We start from the raw sequence: 25,021 nt of genomic DNA, 5'->3' as shown, positions 1-25,021 counted from the left end.
AATTATACATTATTACTTTCATTCTATTCTCTTCATTAGACTGAGGCATTTAGTCCCTTAGTCAAGGAGGAGGGAACTAGGCTCCACTTCTTGAAAAGAGTATGAAAGAATTTTTGGATGTTTTAAAACACCCACACTTATTCATACCCCTCTGCTCAAAATACATACATTTTAGTTCTGTTCTCCAAGGCTATCAATGGAATATTCTGTTGAAATAGTAATTCTCATATACTAAGTATAGATCATGATCTTTGTAGACCTCCTTAAAAATGCATGTGCCTGCCTATCCCAGACCTGCTTAATCTGAATCTAGGAGTAAGGCATGGATATCTGTACAAGGCAGATGACATTTAGGGAGATTATTCAAGGGTTCTGCAAGTTAGTAGCTTTCCTTTTCTGTTTTAATTATCTTGATGAGTTTAAGACAGCTTAACAACTATCTTTCCCTTCTCCTGCCTTCCAACTGATAGTCCCTATTCCATCCTATTTATACTGAGGGCATATCAGTAATGGATTTCCTTGGATGATCTGAGTTAAGGGTTATGTAATGCTGTTATCATGTAGTTAGGTGGAAGAGCAAGTTCCAGGTTCACTTCCCTGAAAAGAAAAATTTAAATGACCTAAGATCATTTGGAAATTTAACATATGTTCATCTTTTCCTTCTTTTAGTTGATTACAGACATAGTGAAACCAGTGCAACAGCTCTGATGGTTGCTGCAGGACGAGGTTTTTCAAGTCAAGTAGAGCAGTTAATTAGTATGGGAGCCAATGTCCACAGTAAAGCATCAAATGGCTGGTAATTTTAAACTACGCCCACTCTTGGCATACCTTTGTATAGCTATTGCATACATCTTTTGTGATTTCTTGTATTTATCTTTATATTAAAAGCTATTTTGTAATAATTGCTGGTATATCTGTATATTAATGGGTGAATTAATAATTCTGAGTGACTAGTTTTATAATTTTGAGAATATTATTTATTTGTCTTAATTTAATATCTTTGAATTTTGGCAGGATGGCTTTAGATTGGGCTAAACACTTTGGGCAGACTGAAGTTGTGGATCTTTTGGAATCTTACAGGTAAAATTTTATACTGTTTAATTAATCCTAACTCCTTTAAAAAGCTTAGCCAGGTAAATCATAGAATGTGACAAATATAGGCTGTTTATAGTCTCTTATCCAGAGATTTTTTTTTTTTTTTTTGTAAACCTTGGGAATTTTTCTGATTTCTTTGTAGGTCACTAAGAAGATCCACTGTGTTATTGTATTTATCTTATTTTTTATTTTATTTTGTAAAAGCAGATGAGGGATTTTCCAGTTAAACTGGTAGATATTACACATGTATTTATCTCTGCATTTTCCCAAATCCTCACTAAAATGGTAAGGAAGGAAAATAAAATATGTAAACTAACAAAGTCAAAGAGAATAGAAGGGGACATGGCAGCTGATGGAAGATGTTAGTAAGTTTTTGGATAATAGATGGCTAATGTATCAGTGGTGTTTGATTTAGCAGAGCTAAGAAAACTGAAACCTGAGTGCCTGCAGAGGGAAATGCCAGTGGAGAAATAAACTCAGTTTAGCTTTGGAACAATTTAGAGGTTCATTCAATAATTTTGAAAGAAGCAATGAAAGAAAGTGCTAAAAAAAACAATAGAAATAGTTGAACTTCTCTATGAGGAACATTCAGAATTCCGGATTCCCTTTTCCCCCATCATCAGATGATGTCATTTCTCCACCTTGGCAGGAAGTGGGAAGTTCATTTAATTAATTAATTAAGCCATGGAGGCTTTGGACTTGGGGTTAGCAGGTACTAAACCTAGAGTGGGAGGCAGGTATCAGACAGAAAAGGGGTTTAAGTGGAAGTCTACTTAAAGACTGAAAGTAGAGATACCATCCAACATCCTATGAAACTAATCCTTCTTTTAGATAATTAAAGATTTTAAATAGTTTTAGGTTATATATTTAGATTATATAGATTTTAGGCTAGATATTTAAAGGAAAGAAAAAAGATATTTAAAAGAAAAAGCTATTTAACCAGGTGGAGAAAGACAAGTACCAAATGACATCACTCATTTGTGGAGTATAAAAAAACAAAATGGCAGCAGACCCATAGTCTCCCGAGAAGGGACTAAGTGGTTACCAAACAGAAGTGGGTGGGGAGGGAGGGAGAAGGGGATTAAGGGGCACTATAATTCACAATCACAATGTATGTAAATATATATTGTGGGGAAGGCAGTACAGCACGGAGAAGACAAGGAATGACTTTAGCATCTTACTACGCTAATAGACAGGGACTGCAATGGGGTAGGGGGTGAGGGCTTGATAGTATGGGTGAATGTTGAAACCACAATGTTGTTCAAGTACACAATGGCATATTACTCAACCATAAATAGAAAAGGAGTCCTCCCATTGTGTATATGTACCACATCTTTATCCATTCATCTATTGATGGACACTTAGGTTGCTTCCATATTTTGGTTGTTGCAAATAGTGCAGTGATAAATATAGCAGTGCACATGCCTTTTTGAATCAGGGATTTTATTCTCTTTGGGTAAATTCCTAGGAGTGGAATGACTGGGTCAAATGGTATTTCTATTTTTTTTTTTTTTTTTTTTTGGATTCAACAAATATTTATTTGGTATCTTTTTTTTTTTTTTTAGATAATTATTTTTTATTGAAGGGTAGTTGATGCACAGTATTACATTACATTAGTTTCAAGTGTACAACACAGTGATAAAATATTTATATACATAATTCTAGGTTCCAGCTATCACCCTACCAAGCTGTTACAATATCTTGACTATATTCCTTATGCTATACATTACATCCCGGTTACTTATTTATTTTACCATTGGAAGTCTGTCCTTTTTTTATCTTTTTTTTTTTTTTTTTGTGAGGGCATCTCTCATATTTATTGATCAAATGGTTGTTAACGACAATAAAATTCTGTATAGGGGAGTCAATACTCAATGCACAATCATTATTCCACCCCAAGCCTAATTTTTGTCAGTCTCCAATCTTCTGAGGCATAACAAACAAGTTCTTACATGGAGAACAAATTCTTACATAATGAATAAGTTACATAGTGAATAGTACAAGGGCAGTCATCACAGAAATTTTCAGTTTTGCTCATGCATTATGAACTCTAAACAGTCAGTTCAAATATGAATACTCATTTGGTTTTTATACTTGATTTATGTGTGGATACTACATTTCTCTCTTTATTATTATTATTTTTAATAAAATGCTGAAGTGGTAGGTAGATACAAGATAACGGTAGAAAACATAGTTTAGTGTTGTAAGAGAGCAAATGTAGATGATCAGGTGTGTGCCTGTAGACTATGTGTTAATCCAAGCTAGACCAGGGCAATAAAACATCCACGTATGCAGAAGATTTCTCTCAGAACAGGGGGGGTGAGGTTCTAAGCCTCACCTCTGTTGATCCCCAATTTCTCACCTGATGACCCCCCTGCGACTGTGCCTGTCTTAGGTTGTTCCTCCCTTGAGGAATCTTACCCGTCTCTGGCTAACCAGTCATCTTCCGGGGCCATACAGGGAAATGTAGAGTTGGTAAGTGAGAGAGAAGCCTTATTGTTTGAAATGGTTAGCTTTTTATTTCTTTGCATATTTATGCCCTGTAGCTTCTATGCCCAGCATTTGTCTTGAGGTATCTTTACCACTTGGAAGAATTATGATACTCAGTAAATTTGATATGAGGCACGAATTCTATTTAAGGGTTGTAATTAGGAAGAAAGAAGAAAAGCTATAGAAGTAGCAGGCGGAAGAAAACATGGGAAGATTGATTATTTCTTTGACATATCTTCTTGTAGAGTAACTTCAGCATGTACAGGTTTTAAGCTACTACTTAAATTGCGCACACACATTAACATAATGGGAGTATAGTTACATAACCAAAGCATACCTGTAACTACCAGCCATCTCCAGTGAAACCAAGAAAACCAGTTAGGCACCTTAGGCATTTGTGAAAACTTATCTATGATATGGTGGATATTGTCCAACTGAACTTGAACAGTCTGAGAGAAATCAGACAAATTAAAACAACCCATTCCTGGGGAATGTTCACATCCCTTATGTTCTTTTTTTTTTTTTTAAATAATTATTTTTTATTGAAGGGTAGTTGACACACAGTATTACATTACATGAGTTTCAAGTGTACAACACAGTGGTAGAACATTTATATACATAATTCTAGGTTCCAGCTATCACCCTACCAAGCTGTTACAATATCTTGACTATATTCCTTATGCTATACATTACATCCCGGTTACTAATTTATTTTACCATTGGAAGTCTGTCCTTTTTTTTTTTTTTTTTTTTTTGGTGAGGGCATCTCTCATATTTATTGATCAAATGGTTGTTAACGACAATAAAATTCTGTATAGGGGAGTCAGTGCTCAATGCACAATCATTAATCCACCCCAAGCCTAATTTTTGTCAGTCTCCAATCTTCTGAGGCATAACAAACAAGTTTTTACATGTAGAACAAATTCTTACATAATGAATAAGTTACATAGTGAACAGTACAAGGGCAGTCATCACAGAAACTTTCGGTTTTGCTCATGCATTATGAACTATAAACAGTCAGTTCAAATATGAATACTCATTTGGTTTTTATACTTGATTTATATGTGGATACCACTTTCCTCTCTTTATTATTATTATTTTTAATAAAATGCTGAAGTGGTAGGTAGATACAAGATAAAGGTAGAAAACATAGTTTAGTGTTGTAAGAGAGCAAATGTAGATGATCAGGTGTGTGCCTGTAGACTATGTGTTAATCCAAGCTAGACAAGGGCAATAAAACATCCACGTATGCAGAACATTTCTCTCACAACGGGGGGGTGAGGTTCTAAGCCTCACCTCTGTTGATCCCCAATTTCTCACCTGATGGCCCCCCTGCGACTGTGCCTGTCTTAGGTTGTTCCTCCCTTGAGGAATCTTACCCGTCTCTGGCTAACCAGTCATCTTCCGGGGCCATACAGGGAGATGTGAAGTTGGTAAGTGAGAGAGAAGCCTTATTGTTTGAAAAAGTTAGCTTTTTACTTCTTTGCATATTTATGCCCTGTGGCTTCTATGCCCAGCATTTGTCTTGAGGTATCTTTACCACTTGGAAGAATTATGATACTCGGTAAATTTGATATGAGGCACGAATTCTATTTAAGGGTTGTAATTAGGAAGGAAGAAGAAAAGCTATAGAAGTAGCAGGCGGAAGAAAACATGGGAAGATTGATTATTTCTTTGATATATCTTCTTGTAGAGTAACTTCAGCATGTACAGGTTTTAAGCTACTACTTAAATTGCACACACACATTAACATAATAGGAGTATAGTTACATAACCAAAGCATATCTGTAATTACCAGCCATCTGCAGTGAAACCAAGAAAACCAGTTAGGCACCTTAGGCATTTGTGAATGATTTGTGAAATCTATGATATGGTGGATATTGTCCAACTGAACTTGAACAGTCTGAGAGAAATCAGACAAATTAAAACAACCCATTCCTGGGGATTGTTCACATGCCATATGTTCTTTTAACAGTAAATAGTTTGTAGTTGTAAGACTTTGGAGCGCTACAATTTGCACTTCTCCTAATTCTTGGTTGAGTTCCAACAGTATAGATCCAGTCAAATTTGTTGTTTTACTGTATGCACAGGCCAGCTTAGATATCTCCTTCCTCATTCCCATGGCAAGTCCAGGAACTGGTGGGATGAGTGCATCTACAGCTGTAGCAGTGCGTGGATCTTTGTTGGGGTTTTTTGATGATCATCTTCTGGCATGAGTCTTCCAGAGAGTGCTGATGTTGCAAGTTCTTTTTCATATTGTATCTTAGTTCATTTTCAGGGTAGCCCAATTAGGCTTTGATCCTCTGTATAAACGCAAACAGACCCTCTGCCTACACTTTTATATGCCCTTTATACTCTTGTGTAGAACTCATTGGAGGTTACCACACAGGAACTGCCCTTTTTTTTTTTTTCTTGGTATCACTAATCTACATTTACATGACGAATATTATGTTTACTAGGCTCTCCCCTATACCAGGTCCCCCCTATAGACTCCTTTACAGTCATTGTCCATCAGCATAGCAAAATGTTGTAGAATCACTACTTGCCTTCTCTGTGTTGAACAGCCCTCCCTTTTCTCCTACCCCCCATGCATGTTAATCTTAATACACCCCTACTTCTCCCCCCCCCCCCCTTATCCCTCCCTACCCACCCATCCTCCCCAGTCCCTTTCCCTTTGGTACCTGTTAGTCCATTCTTGAGTTCTGTGATTCCGGTGCTGTTTTGTTCCTTCAGTTTTTCCTTTGTTCTTATATTCCACAGATAAGTGAAATCATTTGGTATTTCTCTTTCTCCGCTTGGCTTGTTTCACTGAGCATAATACCCTCCAGCTCCATCCATGTTGCTGCAAATGGTTGGATTCGCCCTTTTCTTATGGCTGAGTAGTATTCCATTGTGTATATGTACCACATCTTCTTTATCCATTCATCTATCGATGGACATTTAGGTTGCTTCCAATTCTTGGCTATTGTAAATAGTGCTGCGATAAACATAGGGGTGCATCTGTCTTTCTCATACTTGATTGCTGCATTCTTAGGGTAAATTCCTAGGAGTGGAATTCCTGGGTCAAATGGTAAGTCTGTTTTGAGCATTTTGATGTACCGCCATACTGCTTTCCACAATGGTTGAACTAACTTACATTCCCACCAGCAGTGTAGGAGGGTTCCCCTTTCTCCACAGCCTCGCCAACATTTGTTGTTGTTTGTCTTTTGGATGGCAGCCATCCTTACTGGTGTGAGGTGATACCTCATTGTAGTTTTAATTTGCATTTCTCTGATAATTAGCGATGTGGAGCATCTTTTCATGTGTCTGTTGGCCATCTGTATTTCTTTTTTGGAGAACTGTCTGTTCAGTTCCTCTGCCATTTTTTAATTGGGTTATTTGTTTTTTGTTTGTTGAGGCGTGTGAGCTCCTTATATATTCTGGACGTCAAGCCTTTATCGGATGTGTCATTTTCAAATATATTCTCCCATACTGTAGGGATCCTTCTTGTTCTATCGATGGTGTCTTTTGCTGTACAGAAGCTTTTCAGCTTAATATAGTCCCACTTACTCATTTTTGCTGTTGTTTTCCTTGCCCGGGGAGATATGTTCAAGAAGAGGTCACTCATGTTTATGTCTAAGAGGTTTTTGCCTATGTTTTCTTCCAAGAGTTTGATGGTTTCATGACTTACATTCAGATCTTTGATTCATTTGGAGTTTACTTTTGTATATGGGGTTAGACAATGGTCCAGTTTCATTCTCCTACATGTAGCTGTCCAGTTTTGCCAGCACCATCTGTTGAAGAGACTGTCATTTCGCCATTGTATGTCCAGGGCTCCTTTATCAAATATTAATTGACCATATATGTCTGGGTTAATGTCTGGATTCTCTAGTCTGTTCCATTGGTCTGTGGCTCTGCTCTTGTGCCAGTACCAAATTGTCTTGATTACTATGGCTTTATAGTAGAGCTTGAAGTTGGGGAGTGAGATCCCCCCTATTTTATTCTTCTTTCTCAGGATTGCTTTGGCTATTCAGGGTCTTTGGTGTTTCCATATGAATTTTTGAATTATTTGTTCCAGTTCATTGAAGAATGTTGCTGGTAGTTTCATAGGGATTGCATCAAATCTATATATTGCTTTGGGCAGGATGGCCATTTTGACGATATTAATTCTTCCTAGCCAGGAGCATGGGATGAGTTTCCATCTTTTAGTGTCCCCTTTAATTTCTCTTAAGAGTGACTTGTAGTTTTCAAAGTATAAGTCTTTCACTTCTTTGGGTAGGTTTATTCCTAGGTATTTTATTTTTTTTGATGCAGTTGTGAATGGAGTTGTTTTCCTGATTTCTCTTTCTGTTGGTTCATTGTTGGTGTATAGGAAAGCCACAGATTTCTGTGTGTTGATTTTGTATCCTGCAACTTTGCTGTATTCCGATATCAGTTCTAGTAGTTTTGGGGTGGAGTCTTTAGGGTTTTTTATGTACAGTATCATGTCATCTGCAAATAGTGACAGTTTAACTTCTTCTTTACCAATCTGGATTCCTTGTATTTCTTTGTTTTGTCTGATTGCCGTGGCTAGGACCTCCAGTACTATGTTAAATAACAGTGGAGAGAGTGGGCATCCCTGTCTAGTTCCCGATCTCAGAGGAAATGCTTTCAGCTTCTCGCTGTTCAATATAATGTTGGCTGTGGGTTTGTCATAGATGGCCTTTATTATGTTGAGGTACTTGCCCTCTATTCCCATTTTGCTGAGAGTTTTTATCATGAATGGATGTTGAACTTTGTCAAATGCTTTCTCAGCATCTATGGAGATGATCATGTGGTTTTTGTCTTTCTTTTTGTTGATGTGGTGGATGATGTTGATGGACTTTCGAATGTTGTACCATCCTTGCATCCCTGGGATGAATCCCACTTGGTCATGGTGTATGATCCTTTTGATGTATTTTTGAATTCGGTTTGCTAATATTTTGTTGAGTATTTTTGCATCTACGTTCATCAGGGATATTGGTCTGTAGTTTTCTTTTTTGGTGGTGTCTTTGCCTGGTTTTGGTATTAGGGTGATGTTAGCTTCATAGAATGAGTTTGGGAGTATCCCCTCCTTCTCTATTTTTTGGAAAACTTTAAGGAGAATGGGTATTATGTCTTCCCTGTATGTCTGATAAAATTCCGAGGTAAATCCATCTGGCCCGGGGGTTTTGTTCTTTGGTAGTTTTTTGATTACCGCTTCAATTTTGTTGCTGGTAATTGGTCTGTTTAGATTTTCTGTTTCTTTCTGGGTCAATCTTGGAAGGTTGTATTTTTCTAGGAAGTTGTCTATTTCTCCTAGGTTTCCCAGCTTGTTAGCATATAGGTTTTCATAGTGTTCTCTAATAATTCTTTGTATTTCTGTGGGGTCCCTCGTGATTTTTCCTTTCTCATTTCTGATACTGTTGATTTGTGTTGAGTCTCTTTTCCTCTTAATAAGTCTGGCTAGAGGCTTATCTATTTTGTTTATTTTTTCGAAGAACCAGCTCTTGGTTTCATTAATTTTTGCTATTGTTTTATTCTTCTCAATTTTATTTATTTCTTCTCTGATCTTTATTATGTCCCTCCTTCTGCTGACCTTAGGCCTCATCTGTTCTTCTTTTTCCAATTTCGATAATTGTGACATTAGACCATTCATTTGGGATTGCTCTTCCTTTTTTAAATATGCTTGGATTGCTATATACTTTCCTCTTAAGACTGCTTTTGCTGTGTCCCACAGAAGTTGGGGCTTAGTGTTGTTGTTGTCATTTGTTTCCATATATTGCTGGATCTCCATTTTGATTTGGTCATTGATCCATTGATTATTTAGGAGCGTGTTGTTAAGCCTCCATGTGTTTGTGAGCCTCTTTGCTTTCTTTGTACAGTTTATTTCTAGTTTTATGCCTTTGTGGTCTGAGAAGTTGTTTGGTAGGATTTCAGTGTTTTGGAATTTACTCAGGCTCTTTTTGTGGCCTAGTATGTGGTCTATTCTGGAGAATGTTCCATGTGCACTTGAGAAGAATGTATATCCTGTTGCTTTTGGATGTAGAGTTCTGTAGATGTCTATTAGGTCCATCTGCTCTACTGTGTTGTTCAGTGCTTCCGTGTCCTTACTTATTTTCTGCCCAGTGGATCTATCCTTTGGGGTGAGTGGTGTGTTGAAGTCTCCTAGAATGAATGCATTGCATTCTATTTCCCCCTTTAGTTCTGTTAGTATTTGTTTCACATATGCTGGTGCTCCTGTGTTGGGTGCATATATATTTAGAATGGTTATATCCTCTTGTTTGACTGAGCCCTTTATCATTATGTAGTGTCCTTCTTTATCTCTTGTTACTTTCTTTGTTTTGAAGTCTATTTTGTCTGATATTAGTACTGCAACCCCTGCTTTCTTCTCACTGTTGTTTGCTTGAAATATGTTTTTCCATCCCTTGACTTTTAGTCTGTACATGTCTTTGGGTTTGAGGTGAGTTTCTTGTAAGCAGCATATAGATGGGTCTTGCTTTTTTATCCATTCTGTTACTCTGTGTCTTTTGATTGGTGCATTCAACCCATTAACATTTAGGGTGACTGTTGAAAGATATGTACTTATTGCCATTGCAGGCTTTAAATTCGTGGTTACCAAAGGTTCAAGGTTAGCCTCTTTAGTATCTTACTGCCTAACTTAGCTCGCTTATTGAGCTGTTATATACACTGTCTGGAGATTCTTTTCTTCTCTCCCTTCTTGTTCCTCCTCCTCGATTCTTCATATGTTGGTTGTTTTGTGCTGTGCTCTTTCTAGGAGTGCTCCCATCTAGAGCAGTCCCTGTAAGATGTTCTGTAGAGGTGGTTTGTGGAAAGCAAATTCCCTCAGCTTTTGTTTGTCTGGGAATTGTTTAATCCCACCGTCATATTTGAATGATAGTCGTGCTGGATACAGTATCCTTGGTTCAAGGCCCTTCTGTTTCATTGTATTAAATATATCATGCCATTCTCTTCTGGCCTGTAGGGTTTCTGTTGAGAAATCTGACGTTAGCCTGATGGGTTTCCCTTTATAGGTGACCTTTTTCTCTCTAGCTGCCTTTAACACTCTTTCCTTGTCCTTGATCTTTGCCATTTTAATTATTATGTGTCTTGGTGTTGCCCTTCTTGGATCCTTTCTGTTGGGGGTTCTGTGTATTTCCGTGGTCTGTTCGATTACTTCCTCCCCCAGTGTGGGGAAGTTTTCAGCAATTATTTCTTCTAAGATACTTTCCATCTCTTTTCCTCTCTCTTCTTCTGGGACCCCTATAATACGGATATTGTTCCTTTTAGATTGGTCACACAGTTCTCTTAATATTGTTTCATTCCTGGAGATCCTTTTGTCTCTCTCTATGTCAGCTTGTATGCGTTCCTCTTCTCTGATTTCAGTTCCATCAATGGCCTCTTGAATTCTATCCATTCTGCTTATAAACCCTTCCAGAGTTTGTTTCATTTCTGCGATCTCCTTTCTGGCATCTGTGATCTCCCTCCGGACTTCATCCCATTTCTCTTGTGTATTTCTCTGCAGCTCTGTCAGCATGTTTATGATTCTTATTTTGAATTCTTTGTCAGGAAGACTGGTTAGGTCTGTCTCCTTCTCTGGTGTTGTCTCTGTGATCTTTGTCTGCCTGTAGCTTTGCCTTTTCATGGTGATAGGAATAGTTTGCAGAGCTGGGACGAGTGACGGCTGGAAGGACTTCCTTTCTTGTTGGTTTGTGGCCCTCCTCTCCTGGGAGAACAGCGGCCTCTAGTGGCTTGTACTGGGCAGCTGCGCGCAGACAGGCTTTCTGCTTCCTGCCCGGCTGCTATGGAGTTAATCTCTGCTGTTGCTGTGGGCGTGGCCTGGCTGGGGCAGCTGCTCCAAAATGGTGGAGTCGCGTTGGAGCTGGAGCTGCTGGGAGGCTATTTATCTCCGTGAGGGGCCTCCCTGCTCCCTGCAGCCCAGGGGTTTGGGTGCCCAGAGATCCCCGGATTCCCTACCTCTGGATTAAGTGACCCGCCCTGCCCCTTTAAGACTTCCAAAAAGCACCTGTCAAAACAAAACAACGACCACTAAAAAAAAAAAAAAAAAAAAAAAAAAAAAAAAAAAAAAAATTTTAATTAAAAAAAAAAGTGGTCGCTGGTTTTTCTTTATTCTACGGTGCCAGCCTCAGGCCTCTGCTCACCGGTCTTGCTGCTCTGTTTCCCTAGTATTGGGGTCCCTATCCCTTTAAGACTTCCAAAAAGCGCTCGCCAAAACAAAACAGCAAAAAAGCAAAAAAAAAAATGGTCGCGTGCTTTTCTTATGTCCTCCAGCACCCGGCCTCCAGTGCCCGCTCACTGTTCTTGCTCCCCTGTTTTCCTAGTATCGAGCGCCCTGCACTCTGGCCCGGATGGCGGGGGCTGGGTGTTCGGCAGTCCTGGGCTCCGTCTCCCTCCCGCTCTGCCTATTCTTCTCCCGCCGGGAGCTGGGGGGAGGGGCGCTTGGCTCCCGCGGGGCCGGGGCTTGTATCTTACCCCCTTCGCGAGTCGCTCGGTTCTCTCAGGTGCGGATGTGGTCTGGATATTGTCCTGTGTCCTCTGGTCTTTATTCTAGGAAGGGTTGTCTTTGTTATATTTTCATAGATATATGTTGTTTTGGGAGGAGATTTCCGCTGCTCTACTCACGCCGCCATCTTCCGCCCCTCCTTCTATTTTTAGTTTTTTGAGGCACCTCCATATTGCTTTACACAGTGGTTGGACCAATTTACATTCCCACCAACAGTGTAGGAGGACTCCCTTTTCACCACATCCATGCCAGTATTGTTTCTTGTCTTTTGGACAGTGGGTATCCTAATTGGTGTGAGATGATATCTCATTATGGTTTAAATTTGCATTTCCCATATGATTAGTGATGTGGAGCATCTTTTCATGTACCTGTTGACCATCTGTATTTCTTCTTTGGAGAAGTGTCTGTTCAGGTTCTCCACCCATTTTTTAATCGGGTTGTTTGTTTTTTTTGGTGTTGAGGCATATGAGTTCTTTATATATTTTGTTTGTTAACCCCTTATTGGATAAATCATTGACAAATACATTCTCCATAGTGTAGGATGCCTTTTTCTTCTGCTGATGGTGTCCTTTGCTGTACAGAAGCTTTTTAGTTTGATGTACTCTCACTTGTTCATTTTTTATTTTGTTTCTCTTGCCCAAGGAGATGTGTCTAGGAAAAAATTGCTCATGCTTATATTCAAGAAATTTTTGACCCTGTTTTCTTTTAAGAGTTTTATGGTTTCATGACTTGCATTCATGTCTTTGATCCATTTCAAGTTCACATTTGTGTATGGAGTTAGACAATAATCCAGTTTCATTCTCTTGCATGGGGCTGTCCAGTTTTGTCAACACCAGCTGTTGAAGAGGCTGTCATTTCTCCATTGTATGTCCATTGCTCCTCTATTGTGTATTAACTGACCGTATATGGTTGGGTTTGTATCTGGGCTCTCTAGTCTGTTCCATTGGTCTATGGGTCTGTTCTTGTGCTGCTACCAAATTGTCTTGATTACTGTGGCTTTGTAGTAAAGCTTGAAGTTGGGGAGCATAATCCCCCCAGCTTTATTCTTCCTTCTCAGGATTGCTTTGTCTGTTCGGGGTCTTTTGTGGTTCCATATGAATTTTAGAACGATTTGCTCTAGTTCATTGAAGAATGCTTTGGTATTTTGATAGGGATTGCATTGAATCTGTACATTGCTTTAGGCAGGATGGCCATTTTGAGAATATTAATTCTTCCTATCCATGAGCACAGGATGTGTTTCCATTTATTGGTAGCTTCTTTAATTTCTCTCATGAGTGTCTTGTAGTTTTCAGAGTGTAGGTCTTTCACCTCCTTTGTTCGTTTTGTTCCTAGGTATTTTATTCTTTTCGATGCAGTTGTGAATGGAATTGTTTTCCTGATTTCTCTTTCTGCTAGTTCATCACTAAGGGTACAGAAATGCAACAGATTTCTGTGTATTAATTTTGTATCCTGCAACTTTGCTGAATTTAGATATTAGATCTAAAGTCTTAGAGTGGAGACTTCAGGGTTTTTTATGTACAATATCATGTCATCTGCAAACAGTGACAGTTTAACTTCTTCCTTACCAATCTGGATGCTCTTTATTTGTTTGTGTTGTCAAATTGCTGTAGCGAGGACCTCCAGAAGTATGTTGAATAAAAGTGGGGAGAGTGGGCATCCTTGTCTTGTTCCTGATCTTAAAGGAAAAGCTTTCAGCTTCTCATTGTTAAGTATGATGTTGGCTGTGGGCCTTTATTATGTTGATATGGCCTTTATTATGTTGAGGTACTTGCCCTCTATACCCATTTTATTGAGAGTTTTTAGCATGAATGGATGTTGAATTTTGTCAAATGCTTTATTGGCATCTATGGAGGTGATCGTGTGGTTTTTGTCCTCCTTTTTGTTGATGTGGTGTAATCCAGTCTGCTTTTAAATCCCTCTGTTATATGTTTCATTTCAGATAATGTTTTTTTCAAAGTTTTTATCTCTTTGTTGAAGTACTCCCTGAGATCTTCACTATTTTTCTCTGGCTCCGTGAGCATGTTTATGACTTTTATTTTGAAATCTTTATCAAGAAGATTGGTGATTTCAGTTTCACTAAGTTGTCTTTCTGTTTTTTTTTCTTGAATTTGTGTTTCAGCCAAATTCCTCTGTCTCTGCATTTTTTTAAGCCTTCCTTATGGGATAATAGTTTTTTGTAGGCTGTGCCCGCTACTGCCCAGAAGCTGTACTCTCTGGAGCTGCAACAGTGGCTGGGGTCACAGGTGGGAAAGAAAAAGCTGGGCTGGGAGGGTTTCCTACATTCCCTGCCTTAACGCTTGCCTCTACTGCTAAGTCCAGTGGGGTGTGTGTGCCGGGAGGATCCTCTGTGCTATGCTTCTGTAGCTGCCGTAGGCAGGGCCACCCTCTGGGTGGCCTGGTGCAATGGTTGGGGCAGTAAGGGAGTGGGACTGGCGCCTGCTGGGAGGAAGGAGTGGCAGGCTGTGGATGGCAGTGGGTGGGCTTTGGGGCTGTGTTGCCAGCCAGGGAGATGAAGCGTTTGAAGCTCCTGAGAGTTCCTAACCTATTGTACTGAGCATGGTGGGACAATTTTGTCCACCTGTCCTTTCTCCAGGGCAGTGAGCTCTATGTAATCTTTGCCCCTTTAGTGCCTCCATCACTGCTGGGAAGTCTTTCAAAGTGCCTGCCTTTCTTTTTTCCTGGGGGTAGGTACCTGTTCTCCACAAGCGACTGGAATCTCAGTCTCTCTGAGTATTCTGCCTGTCTTTGCTTTCCAACCCCACTAATCTCCAGAGCACCATGTAATGTGGGTTTGTGCCTCTTTACCAGAGCTCCAGGGCTTGGTGTCAGCAGTCCTGGGCTTCTACTCCCTCCCCACTCTGTTTCTTTTCCTCCTGCCCGTGAGCTGGGTAGAGGGGATGGCTTGGGTCCCACTGGATTGTGGCTTTGCTGCTTTACCCTTTTCTGTGAGGTCTTCTCTTTTTCCCCAGATGTAGGCAGTCTGTTCTGCAACCTTCAGGTTGCTTTTTCAGGATTAGTTGTATTTGCTGTATTTTCATGTTTTATGTGATTTTGGAAGAGGATTTCTGCCTCACTTCTCACACCGTCATCTTTTTTCTGAGTTCTCCATTGCATGTTTCATTTCAGATCCTGTATTCTTCAGCTCTGAGTGCCTCTTTTGCAGATCTTTTTGTTGAAGCCCTCCCTGAGATTGTAGATATTTTTCATTAGATTTTATCATGTTTATGACTTTTACTTTGAAGTCTCTGTCAAGAAGATTGGCGATTTCAGTTTCATTCAGGCCTCTTTCTGGTGTTTTGTCTTGTAGTTTTGTTTGGAACAAATTCCTCTGCCTTCTCATTTTTTTCAGTGTTGCCTACGGATTAATAGCTTTGTGTTGGAGTTGCCTTCTAGTGCCCAGAAGCTCAAAACATGTCACTGTCCAGTGCAGAAGCCCCAGCTGTTAGGGTGCAGTAGGTGGGGTGCCTTTCTGTCTGGTTTGTAGTGATCTGATTTCAGGCAGGCTGTTTGCTTGGCTCTGCCTCGTGGTCAGCTCAGAAGTCTCTGCAGGAGTTGCTATGGGTGGGGCTCCCCTTTGCCTGGGCTGTAGCATTGGCAGGACTTCAGGTGGGCAGGACTGGCGCCTGGCAGGAAAAAGGAGCTCCCAGGGCTGTCTCTTGCAGGCAGTTCCCTGTCTGGGGCCAGGAAAGCTGGGAGGGTCTCCCTCTGCCTACGTGGCAGCAAAGTCAGACCCCACTGCTGGATCAAGTGGGTGGTCTGCAGGCCACACGCTGCAGGGAGGATCTTTGGGGCTGCATTGCCAGTGAGGGGCATGGAGTGTTTGGGGCTCTTGAGAATTCTCAACCTGTTGGGCTCAGGGCGCGCTGGGGAGGTATTTTCCACCTGCCTTTTCTCCTGAGCAGAGAGCTCCATATGACCTTTGCCCCTTTGGCCGTCCCATGGAAGTCTTTCCAACTCCTGCTTTGCTTTTGTCTCAGGGGGCAGTAGAGTGTGCCTGTTTTCCACAGGAGGCTGAAGTCTCAGCCTCCCCATGTTCCACCTGTTTCTGGTGTCCAGGCCACTAATTGCTAGAGCACCGTGTAATGTGGGTTCATGCTTGGGGAGCAGATCTCTTGGGCCAGGTGTTCAGTGATCCTGGGTTCCTACTCTCTCTCTGCTCTGTTCCTCTTCCTCCCGCCTGTGGGCTGGGGTGTGGGGAGGGCTTGGGTCCCACTGGATTTTGGCTTTATCACTTTACCTTTTTCTGTGAGGTCTTCTCTTCCCCAGATGTTAGTAGTCAGTTCTGCAGTCTTTAGGTTATTTTTAGGCTTAGTTGTATTTGCTGTATTTTCTTCTTTTATGCGTTTTTGGGAAGAGGATTTCACCTTGCCTTCTTACTCTGCCATCTTTTTCCGAGAACGTCTAACAGTTATTATGATCTGTCTTTTTGACTAGTGGATGTGAAGTGGTATCTCATTGTGGTTTTGATTTTCATTTCTCTGATGACTAATAATGTTGAACATCTTTTTATATGTTTATTGGCCATTTGTATATTTTCTGTGGAGAAATGTCTTCACACTGTGTTTTTGAAAAGCATTTATTGCCAAATGTACTTTGAATAATGTATTTGAAACCAAAATATAAATTATAGCTAGGTCATTAAATATCACTTAACCTCCTTTAGGGTATATTTAAAATTGGAAGAAGGACATCATAGGAATTATTGGTCCTTATACACTTTTTAATGAAAATTGACTTTTTTTTTAGTGCTTCATTGGGATTTGGAAATCTAGATGAAAGTTCTCTGGTTCAATCAAATGGAAGTGACCTCAGTGCTGAAGACAGAGAGCTCCTGAAAACTTATCATCACAGTTTTGATGATGAAAAAGTAGACTTGGATTTGATCATGCATCTTCTATATAATATCTGCCATAGTTGTGATGCTGGTAAATACATGTTGTCTAAAAGAACTGAAATGAAAATGTATACACTGACTTAAAAATTCCTTGTGTACAAATTTTTATATAATTCTGTTGTTAGCACCACATAAATAATCTCTTAAGTATTATAAGTATTACAGTTTATCAATACTTGAAAACACTCACATGATATATAGTTCTGTTGATTGGTTCTGGTTTTACGATGAGATTTAAAATAAAAAAAATTAATCTTCTCCAAGGTGCAATATTAATTTTTCTACCTGGATATGATGAAATTGTTGGATTGAGGGATCGAATCCTGTTTGATGATAAGCGGTTTGCTGACAGTGCACACAGGTAAAAGCTAAAGCTTTATGTTTGTTGCTTTAAGTAACATAGGTACCATAGAGTATTTTCTCTTCCAATTGTCAACAGATATCAAGTCTTTCTGCTTCATTCAAATATGCAAACATCTGATCAAAAGAAGATTTTAAAAAGCCCACCTGCAGGTGTTCGAAAAATAGTAAGCTTCATAAAATCTTCTTTTGTCCTATTTATTAGTCATTGGTTCTGATTTTGCACTAAAACATAACATCCCATTGCAGATCCTTTCCACCAATATTGCTGAAACCAGTATCACAGTCAATGATGTTGTCTTTGTCATTGATTCTGGTAAGGTGAAAGAGGTATGTATGGATAAGTTGTATTTTTACTTCAAGAAAGATTAAGTTCTCTTGCAATAGATGCTTTTATAACCAGGATTCACTTTAATGGGAGAATTTCTGATTCTAAGTGAATTTATCATAGTAAATGTTGGTTTTGCTAAGGTGGATGTTCTACCTTAAACAATTCAGTATATAGAATCTATTTTGTTATTTTTGACAAAATATCCAAAAAAATTAGCTTTACTTGCTAAATACTAAGAAGAAAGTAAAGGGTTGGGCTAGTTACAGTGAAAGTTTTGTCAAACAGTAGTCCATGTCCTTCTTGTGCATTGTTCTATTTCCAATGCTCCACATATAGTAGGCTATTCAAAAGAAATTTAATTTTAAGAGAACCATGTTGAGAGAAAGCAAGCACACATAGAACCAGGGTTCAGCAAATGATAGCAGCCAAATTAGGCCCATCACCTGCTTTTATAAAAATAAATTTCACTGGAACATTCTCATGTCCAATCTTTTACCTGTTGCTTATGGCTGCTTTTACACTGCAATGCCAATCTGAGTGGTTGTAACAGGGACCCTCTGCAAGGCTAAAGTAATTTATTGCAACTCCTGATATAAGTAAATGGCAGCATTTATTTCCTTTTAGTATTGGAATGCCCAGCAATTCTCAATACCCTTAACTTTGGTAGATCATTTCACAGAAAGAATTGAAAGTGATAGAGGTAGTTGATTTTTCAAGAAAGAAATACTATACATGTTGGAAAGCATATAATAATGTCTGTTTTAGTGGATATTAATGATTTTTTATGTGAACAAATTTGTTATTTTCTTTATAATGTCTTCAGTATAATATTTAGGGCTACTTTACAGAAAATAAAGTCCTATAAATTTGGACATTTCATTATAGTTGGCTGTTGTAAAGGAGGGATAAAATTTTTTTTATTATTTTATTTTATTTTATTTATTTTGGTATCATTAATCTACAATTACATGAAGAACATTATGTTTACTAGGCTCCCCCTTCACCAAGTCCCCCCCCACATACCCCTTCACAGTCACTGTCCATCAGTGTAATAAGATGCTGTAAAATCACTATTTGTCTTCTCTGTGTTGCACAGCCCTCCCTGTGCCCCCCCAACACTATACATGCTAATTGTAATTGCCCCTTTCTTTTTCCCCGCTCTTATCCCTCCCTTCCCACCCATCCTCCCTAGTCCCTTTTCCTTTGGTAATTATTAGACCATTCTTGGGTTCTGTGATTCTGTTGTTTTGTTCCTTCAGTTTTCCTTTGTTCTTATACTCCACAGATGAGTGAAATCATTTGGTACTTGTCTTTCTCCGCCTGGCTTATTTCACTGAGCATAATACCCTCTAGCTCCATCCATGTTGTTGCGAATGGTAGGATCTGTTTTTTTCTTATGGCTGAGTAATATTCCATTGTGTATATGTACCACATCTTCTTTATCCATTCATCTACTGATGGACATTTAGGTTGCTTCCATATCTTGGCTATTGTAAATAGTGCAGCGATAAACATAGGGGTGCATCTGTCTTTTCAAACTGGGCTGCTGCATTCTTAGGGTAAATTCCTAGAAGTGGAATTCCTGGGTCAAATGGTATTTCTATTTTGAGCATTTTGAGGAACCTCCATACTGCTTTCCACAATGGTTGAATTAATTTACATTCCCACCAGCAGTATAGGAGGGTTCCCTTTCTCCACAACCTCGCCAACATTTGTTGTTGTTTGTCTTTTCGATGATGGCGATCCTTACTGGCGTGAGGTGATATCTCATTGTGGTTTTAATTTGCATTTCTCTGATGACAAGTGATGTGGGGCATCTTTTCATGTGTCTGTTGGCCATCTGAATTTCTTCTTTAGAGAACTGTCTATTCAGCTCCTCTGCCCATTTTTTAATTGGATTATTTGCTTTTTGTTTGTTGAGGTACGTGAGCTCTTTATATATTTTGGATGTCAACCCTTTATCGAATCTGTCATTTATGAATACATTCTCCCATACTGTAGGATGCCTTTTTTGTTCTATTGATGGTGTCCTTTGCTGTACAGAAGCTTTTTAGCTTGATATAGTCCCACTTGTTCATTTTTGCTTTTGTTTCCCTTGCCTGGAGAGAGATGTTCATGAAGAAGTCACTCATGTTTATGTCCGTGAGATTTTTGCCTATGTTTTTTTCTAAGAGTTTTATGGTTTCATGACTTACATTCAGGTCTTTGATCCATTTCGAATTTACTTTTGTCTGTGGGGTTAGACAGTGATCCAGTTTCATTCTCTTACATGTAGCTGTCCAGTTTTGCCAGCACCATCTGTTGAAAAGACCATCCCGCTGTGGGGTCCCTGTCCCTTTAAGACTTTCAAAAAGCACTTGCTTTTCTTTATCCCAGGGGTGCCGGCTGCGGGGTCCCGCTCACAGGTCTTACTGTCCTGTTTCCCTAGTTTCCAGCACCCCATGCACGCACTGTGTCTGTGCTCCGGTGCGGATGGCTAGGGCGGCTGTTTAGCAGTCCTGGGCTCCTTCTCCCTCCCCGCTCCGACTCCTCTCCTCCCGCCGGGAGCTGGGGGGAGGGGCGCTCGGGTCCCACCGGGCCGGGCTTGTATCTTAACCCCCTTCGCTAGGCGCTGGGTTCTCGCAGGTGTGGATGTGGTCTGGCTGTTGTCCTGTGAAGTCTTCTGGTCTCTTTTAGGAAGAGTTGTATTGTTGTATTTTCAAAAATACATGTGGTTTTGGGAGGAGATTTCCACTGCTCTACTCATGCCGCCATCTTGGCTCCAAACCTCCGGGATAAAATTTTTAAAGAGGATAGTGATGAGTTTCACCGCTACATGTCTAAGTGGCAAGTCAACAAAAACTCAGATTTAATTCCCCTAAAATTATCTAATGCTGATGAAATAGATTTTGAATGTTTTGGAAATTAATTCCTTTAGGTATGTTATTTATTAAGTAGACCACGTTAGAATATGATGGTCATGTCAAAGTTATTTACATACAAAATTGCCAAATAATGACATTTTATTAAAAGTGAAGTAAGCAGCATGTTTTCTAAAAATCCCATAATTAAACTATTGAGAGAACACATTTGTATTTGCTCTATCTAGTTATTTATGAAAGGGAAAGTATAAATCACTAAATGATTGAAGTATACATTCCAGCTAGGAATGCATTCTTTTGAAATAGTTCTGTACAGTAAATTTTTACTTTAGATTCATTGAGGAAGTATGGGGGTAGTAATGAATCTTTCATACTTTCTCTTTTATAATATTCCAGTTGGGCTAATTGCATTAGTAAGTAGTTCAGGAGGAGGTAAAATCGAAGAGGTTAAAAAATTCTTCTCTTTGGGTTAGATTTAGTTCAATGATGGTTATTCTTATTCCTCCAGATCAGGTCCCTGGGAAATATTTCAGAAGCTATCTTTCACTGATCCACAGTGATGTAAATCTGATAGAAAATGACTTTAAGAGAATAAATCAGTTCTGTCCAATCTTGATGCCTTAAGTGAATTGACTGCCATTAACCATCTGTAGCAGAGAGAAGCAAATAGCTCAGCAAGGCACAGAACAAGGAAGTTTCACAGCTCTTCTGTTTAGTTTTCATTCTTTTTCCTTAGAATATTTATAATCAGAATCTGGGTTTTAAAAAAGATCTAATTATCTAATTAGGAATTAAACATGGCATGTTAAAATATATTCATAGTGTTTCTTATTTCTTCTTAAATACCTTTTATGTTTTAACATGAAGATAATTTAAATATTACAGAAATCCTTTGATGCACTGAACTTGGTTACAATGTTAAAAATGGTGTGGATTTCCAAAGCTAGTGCCATACAGCGAAAAGGCAGGTAATGTATATTTAATGTATGTTCATTCAATTGTCTGTAAAATGGAAACATTTTCATATATATTACATATTTAATACATATTCCACTTCTTATAAAATGTTGAAATTTTCAGGTTAGTCTTAATTTTTATATTGGTTTTGCAAAGCAGACCATTTTAATACTATTTTTAGAAGTCAAATTCAGGTTATTTTAAAATTAAAAATTTTTGCTTAGTATAATCATCGGAAGCTTGAAAAGGAAAAATTTAAGCAAAAATTCTAAACATTCATAATACAGGACAAGGACTAATTTCTGTATTGTACAAAAAGCTCTTTAAAATAAATTCATAAAGACCAATATATTAACCTCATGATACCACCCCATATATACTAAAAGAAATTCAAATTAGTGAGGTACTATTTTTTACTTATCAAATTGGCATCGATGACAATGTTTAATGGTATACACAACAGAGCTGGCAAAATCATAGACCAGTTGGCTGTCATAGTTTGCTGATGTAAATTGGTATGATTTCTTTAGAGGGTGGTTTGAAACTATTTATCCAAATCTACCTTTGACAATAAATTGTACTTCTCATAACTTACCCTGAGTATCCTTGCATATGTGTGCAAAGATACGTGTTTAAGAATGTTGTTCTGCAACATTGCTTGTAGTAGTTAAGTCTGGAAACACTCTGGTGTCCATCAGTAGTGAAATGGTTAAGTGATGTGATAGCCATACAGTAGTATACTAAACTTTTAAAAGGAAAGATGTAGATGCATGTGTTTTTATGTGGAATGAGTTTTCAGAATATATTATTAATTGAAAATAAATAAGGTATAGAACATGTATCTATTGTGCTAAAAATATGTTTAAGTTTGTATATATATTTAAATACAAATGCATTGTCTAGTCTGAGATAAACATTAAGAAAACAATTGTTGCTGACTCTGAGGAGGAGGATTTGTGGGGCTCTTGAAGGAAGGAGACTTAATTTTCATTTTATATTTTTTTGTAGCTTGGTTATTTCAGTACATGCTTTCATTACTTTTTCATTTTTAAAAAGGCAAGATTAAAAATCAGTTTTCAGTAATTATATGACTAATTATTCTTGCATTTTAACTAATAAGGAAACATCAAATACTGACTTTGAAAGAGTGCCTCGTATGCCAAAGACAGTGAATGCATTATTTCTGTACTTTGTAACTTCACAGATTGCCCCTTGAGGGCTTTGTTGCTGTTACTGTGTCAGTTGTCCTCTCATGACAAAGTGTGGCTTGACACATGGAACTGGACTTATATGGTGTTAATAGTATATTATCAGGGGTAAAAATCAGAAATTGTAGAAATTGTCATTGTCATCTTTTTCAATAGATATTTTGTGACAGCCTTCACTGTGCAAGCTTGGGATATAATGATCAGTAAACTATACCCATCCAAACTATGGGTAAAGTTTGGGTGGAGGGAATGTTGCATTCCATCTTGGAATCCAATAAGTGAAGCAGTTTTAATATTGTGTGATCTGTGCTACAACTGGATAATGCTCCCAGAGGAGTTAAGATAGAATCTGAGATAAATATGAATAATAAGGTGTTGTGGAAAGGGATTTCTGGCAGAGGGAGAGCATATACAAGGGCCTAAAGGGCAAGAGTGAACAAGAAAGTTGTTTGGATGGAGCTGAGTATAGAGGAGAATAGTTAAAAATGAGTGGAAAGAGGTAAGTTGCAGACTGTCCTTAAGGACCATCTTGTGTTTTGTTTTTTTTCCTTCTTAATAAACTGAGGTAGGGCATGGTTATAGTATTTTTTTCAGCTCTCTGAAGAATGAATTGGTAGTGATAAAATGATGGTAGGAGGACCCAGTAGGAGGCTCTTTGGTTAAAACTTCCATTTATAATAAGGGAGAGTTGATAGCCTGAATTGTTACAGTGATGGTAGAAATAAAGAGAAGTAAATAATTCAGGAGATTTTGGGGAGAATAATTTTGGTGATCATATGTCTAGTGTGAGGGGTAAAGAATAGAGTGGAGTCAAGGATGTCATACAGGTTTCTGTGTGTGGATGGTGGTGTCATTGTCAGGGAGAATGGGAAGAGTGGTTATGTTGGGAAGAATAATAAACTTTTGGTTGTGTTGAGTTTGAGTTGACTGGAAAATCTCTGTGGAAGTAAGAGACTTCTGAAGTGTAGATCTAGAATTAAGATATGGAGATCTAGGTGGATGGAAATGGAAGTCAGGAGGATGGTTAAAATTACCTTGGGTGAGAGGGTAGGTTAAGGAGAGCAGAGGGCTGAGGTCCAACCTTAGAGAAACACCAACATTTAAAGACTGGGCAAAGATAGAAGTCACACAGAGGGGCTGGATAGGTGGGATAGCCGACTGATAGATAAAGGGAAGTATTTGGGAAAGGTATGTATGGTGGGACAATGTCAGATTTTGTAACTTGTAGCACACTGTGCTACAGTTTTGTTTGCTGCTCTGGATTGTGAGCTATGTGAGCACAGGGATATTTCTGTGTCTCTATCACTTAGCATGTTCAGCCTTGCCATTAGCCATAGTGACCACAGATGAAATCAAACTGCTTTTCCTTAAGATATTTTTCTGCTACTTCCCAGAAAATTATACAGTTCTCTGTGGTGATAGGGTAAATGACGTTCCCTCGGAGTTGTGTGATGCATGTTTGCGCAACTCTAGTCAGAGGACGTGAACACAGTGCTGTCAGCTCAGTAAAATTGATTATATTTAAATTTTCCTGCATTTATTCATACTTTATTTTTTACTTTCGTATGTATGTCTTTTGTTTGTTTTCTATTGTGATCCTAGAAGGCCTGTCACATAGCTGTCATTCATGAATTTCACTTTGTACAGAGATAATTGAGTTGTAGACAGCTGAAGTGCCTCCTGAAAGGATTTGTAGGGGGTAAATATCAGAGTAGGGATTCAAATTTAGATGCCTGATCCTGGTTCCTTCTTCTGTCTCCTAAATCACATTGCTTTTACAGTTTCTTGTTATAATCTTTATCCTTGTTTGAGCCTTAATTTTGTATTATACTTTTAAGGGCAGGGCGATGCAGACCTGGAATTTGTTTCCGGCTGTTCAGTAGACTCCGATTTCAGAATATGTTGGAATATCAGACTCCAGAACTTTTGAGAATGCCATTACAGGTAGAAATTTACTTAACTCTAAAAGGCTGTTTCTGTGGGTGAGGGAGGAGAGGGCTCATTACAACTGTACTAATTGGGCTTTAGATAATCAATTTATAAACAAAATTACAACATATATATTTTGGAGGGCGGCTATATGAATATTTTTTTCTGTATGAAAAATTTAATTCATAAGCTTCCAAAAATATAAAGAATTATTTGAGTGCATTTTGATTATGGTATAGCTTATAAATATATTGTTTTTTTTCAATGCAACATGCTGGGAGTCTGTCAGCCACATAGTGTTTAACTTCTGTGATCTCAATGAGGATTAGAAAATAAATTATTTAAGGTCCAAAAGATGATACCAAAAAAATCTGTTTAAAATACTGAGATTACCTT

At 38.6% G+C, this 25,021-nt stretch overlaps 1 protein-coding gene across 3 annotated transcripts in view; it reads left to right on the top strand.

Moving 5' to 3' along the window:
* The window catches only part of YTHDC2 (YTH N6-methyladenosine RNA binding protein C2), a 113,800-nt gene that overhangs the window by 31,973 nt on the left and 56,806 nt on the right, over window positions 1–25,021 (top strand). For all 3 annotated transcript variants that reach the window (XR_008993386.1, XM_057490788.1, XM_057490789.1), the window contains exons 11-18: window positions 670–796; window positions 1,015–1,080; window positions 16,832–17,010; window positions 17,244–17,340; window positions 17,419–17,506; window positions 17,589–17,669; window positions 21,417–21,499; window positions 24,535–24,640. Coding sequence is in view for 2 of the 3 variants with exons in the window: in XM_057490788.1 (XP_057346771.1) it covers window positions 670–796; window positions 1,015–1,080; window positions 16,832–17,010; window positions 17,244–17,340; window positions 17,419–17,506; window positions 17,589–17,669; window positions 21,417–21,499; window positions 24,535–24,640 (827 nt within the window). In the remaining variant the exon portion in view is untranslated. The remainder of the gene's footprint in view (window positions 1–669; window positions 797–1,014; window positions 1,081–16,831; window positions 17,011–17,243; window positions 17,341–17,418; window positions 17,507–17,588; window positions 17,670–21,416; window positions 21,500–24,534; window positions 24,641–25,021) is intronic.

The sequence above is a fragment of the Manis pentadactyla genome, chromosome 13 (genome assembly GCF_030020395.1).
Source record: "Manis pentadactyla isolate mManPen7 chromosome 13, mManPen7.hap1, whole genome shotgun sequence".
In the NCBI taxonomy this organism is placed as follows: domain Eukaryota; kingdom Metazoa; phylum Chordata; class Mammalia; order Pholidota; family Manidae; genus Manis; species Manis pentadactyla.
The sequence above is the reverse complement of the archived record's forward strand: the minus strand, read 5'-3'. Positions and strand labels throughout refer to the sequence as shown.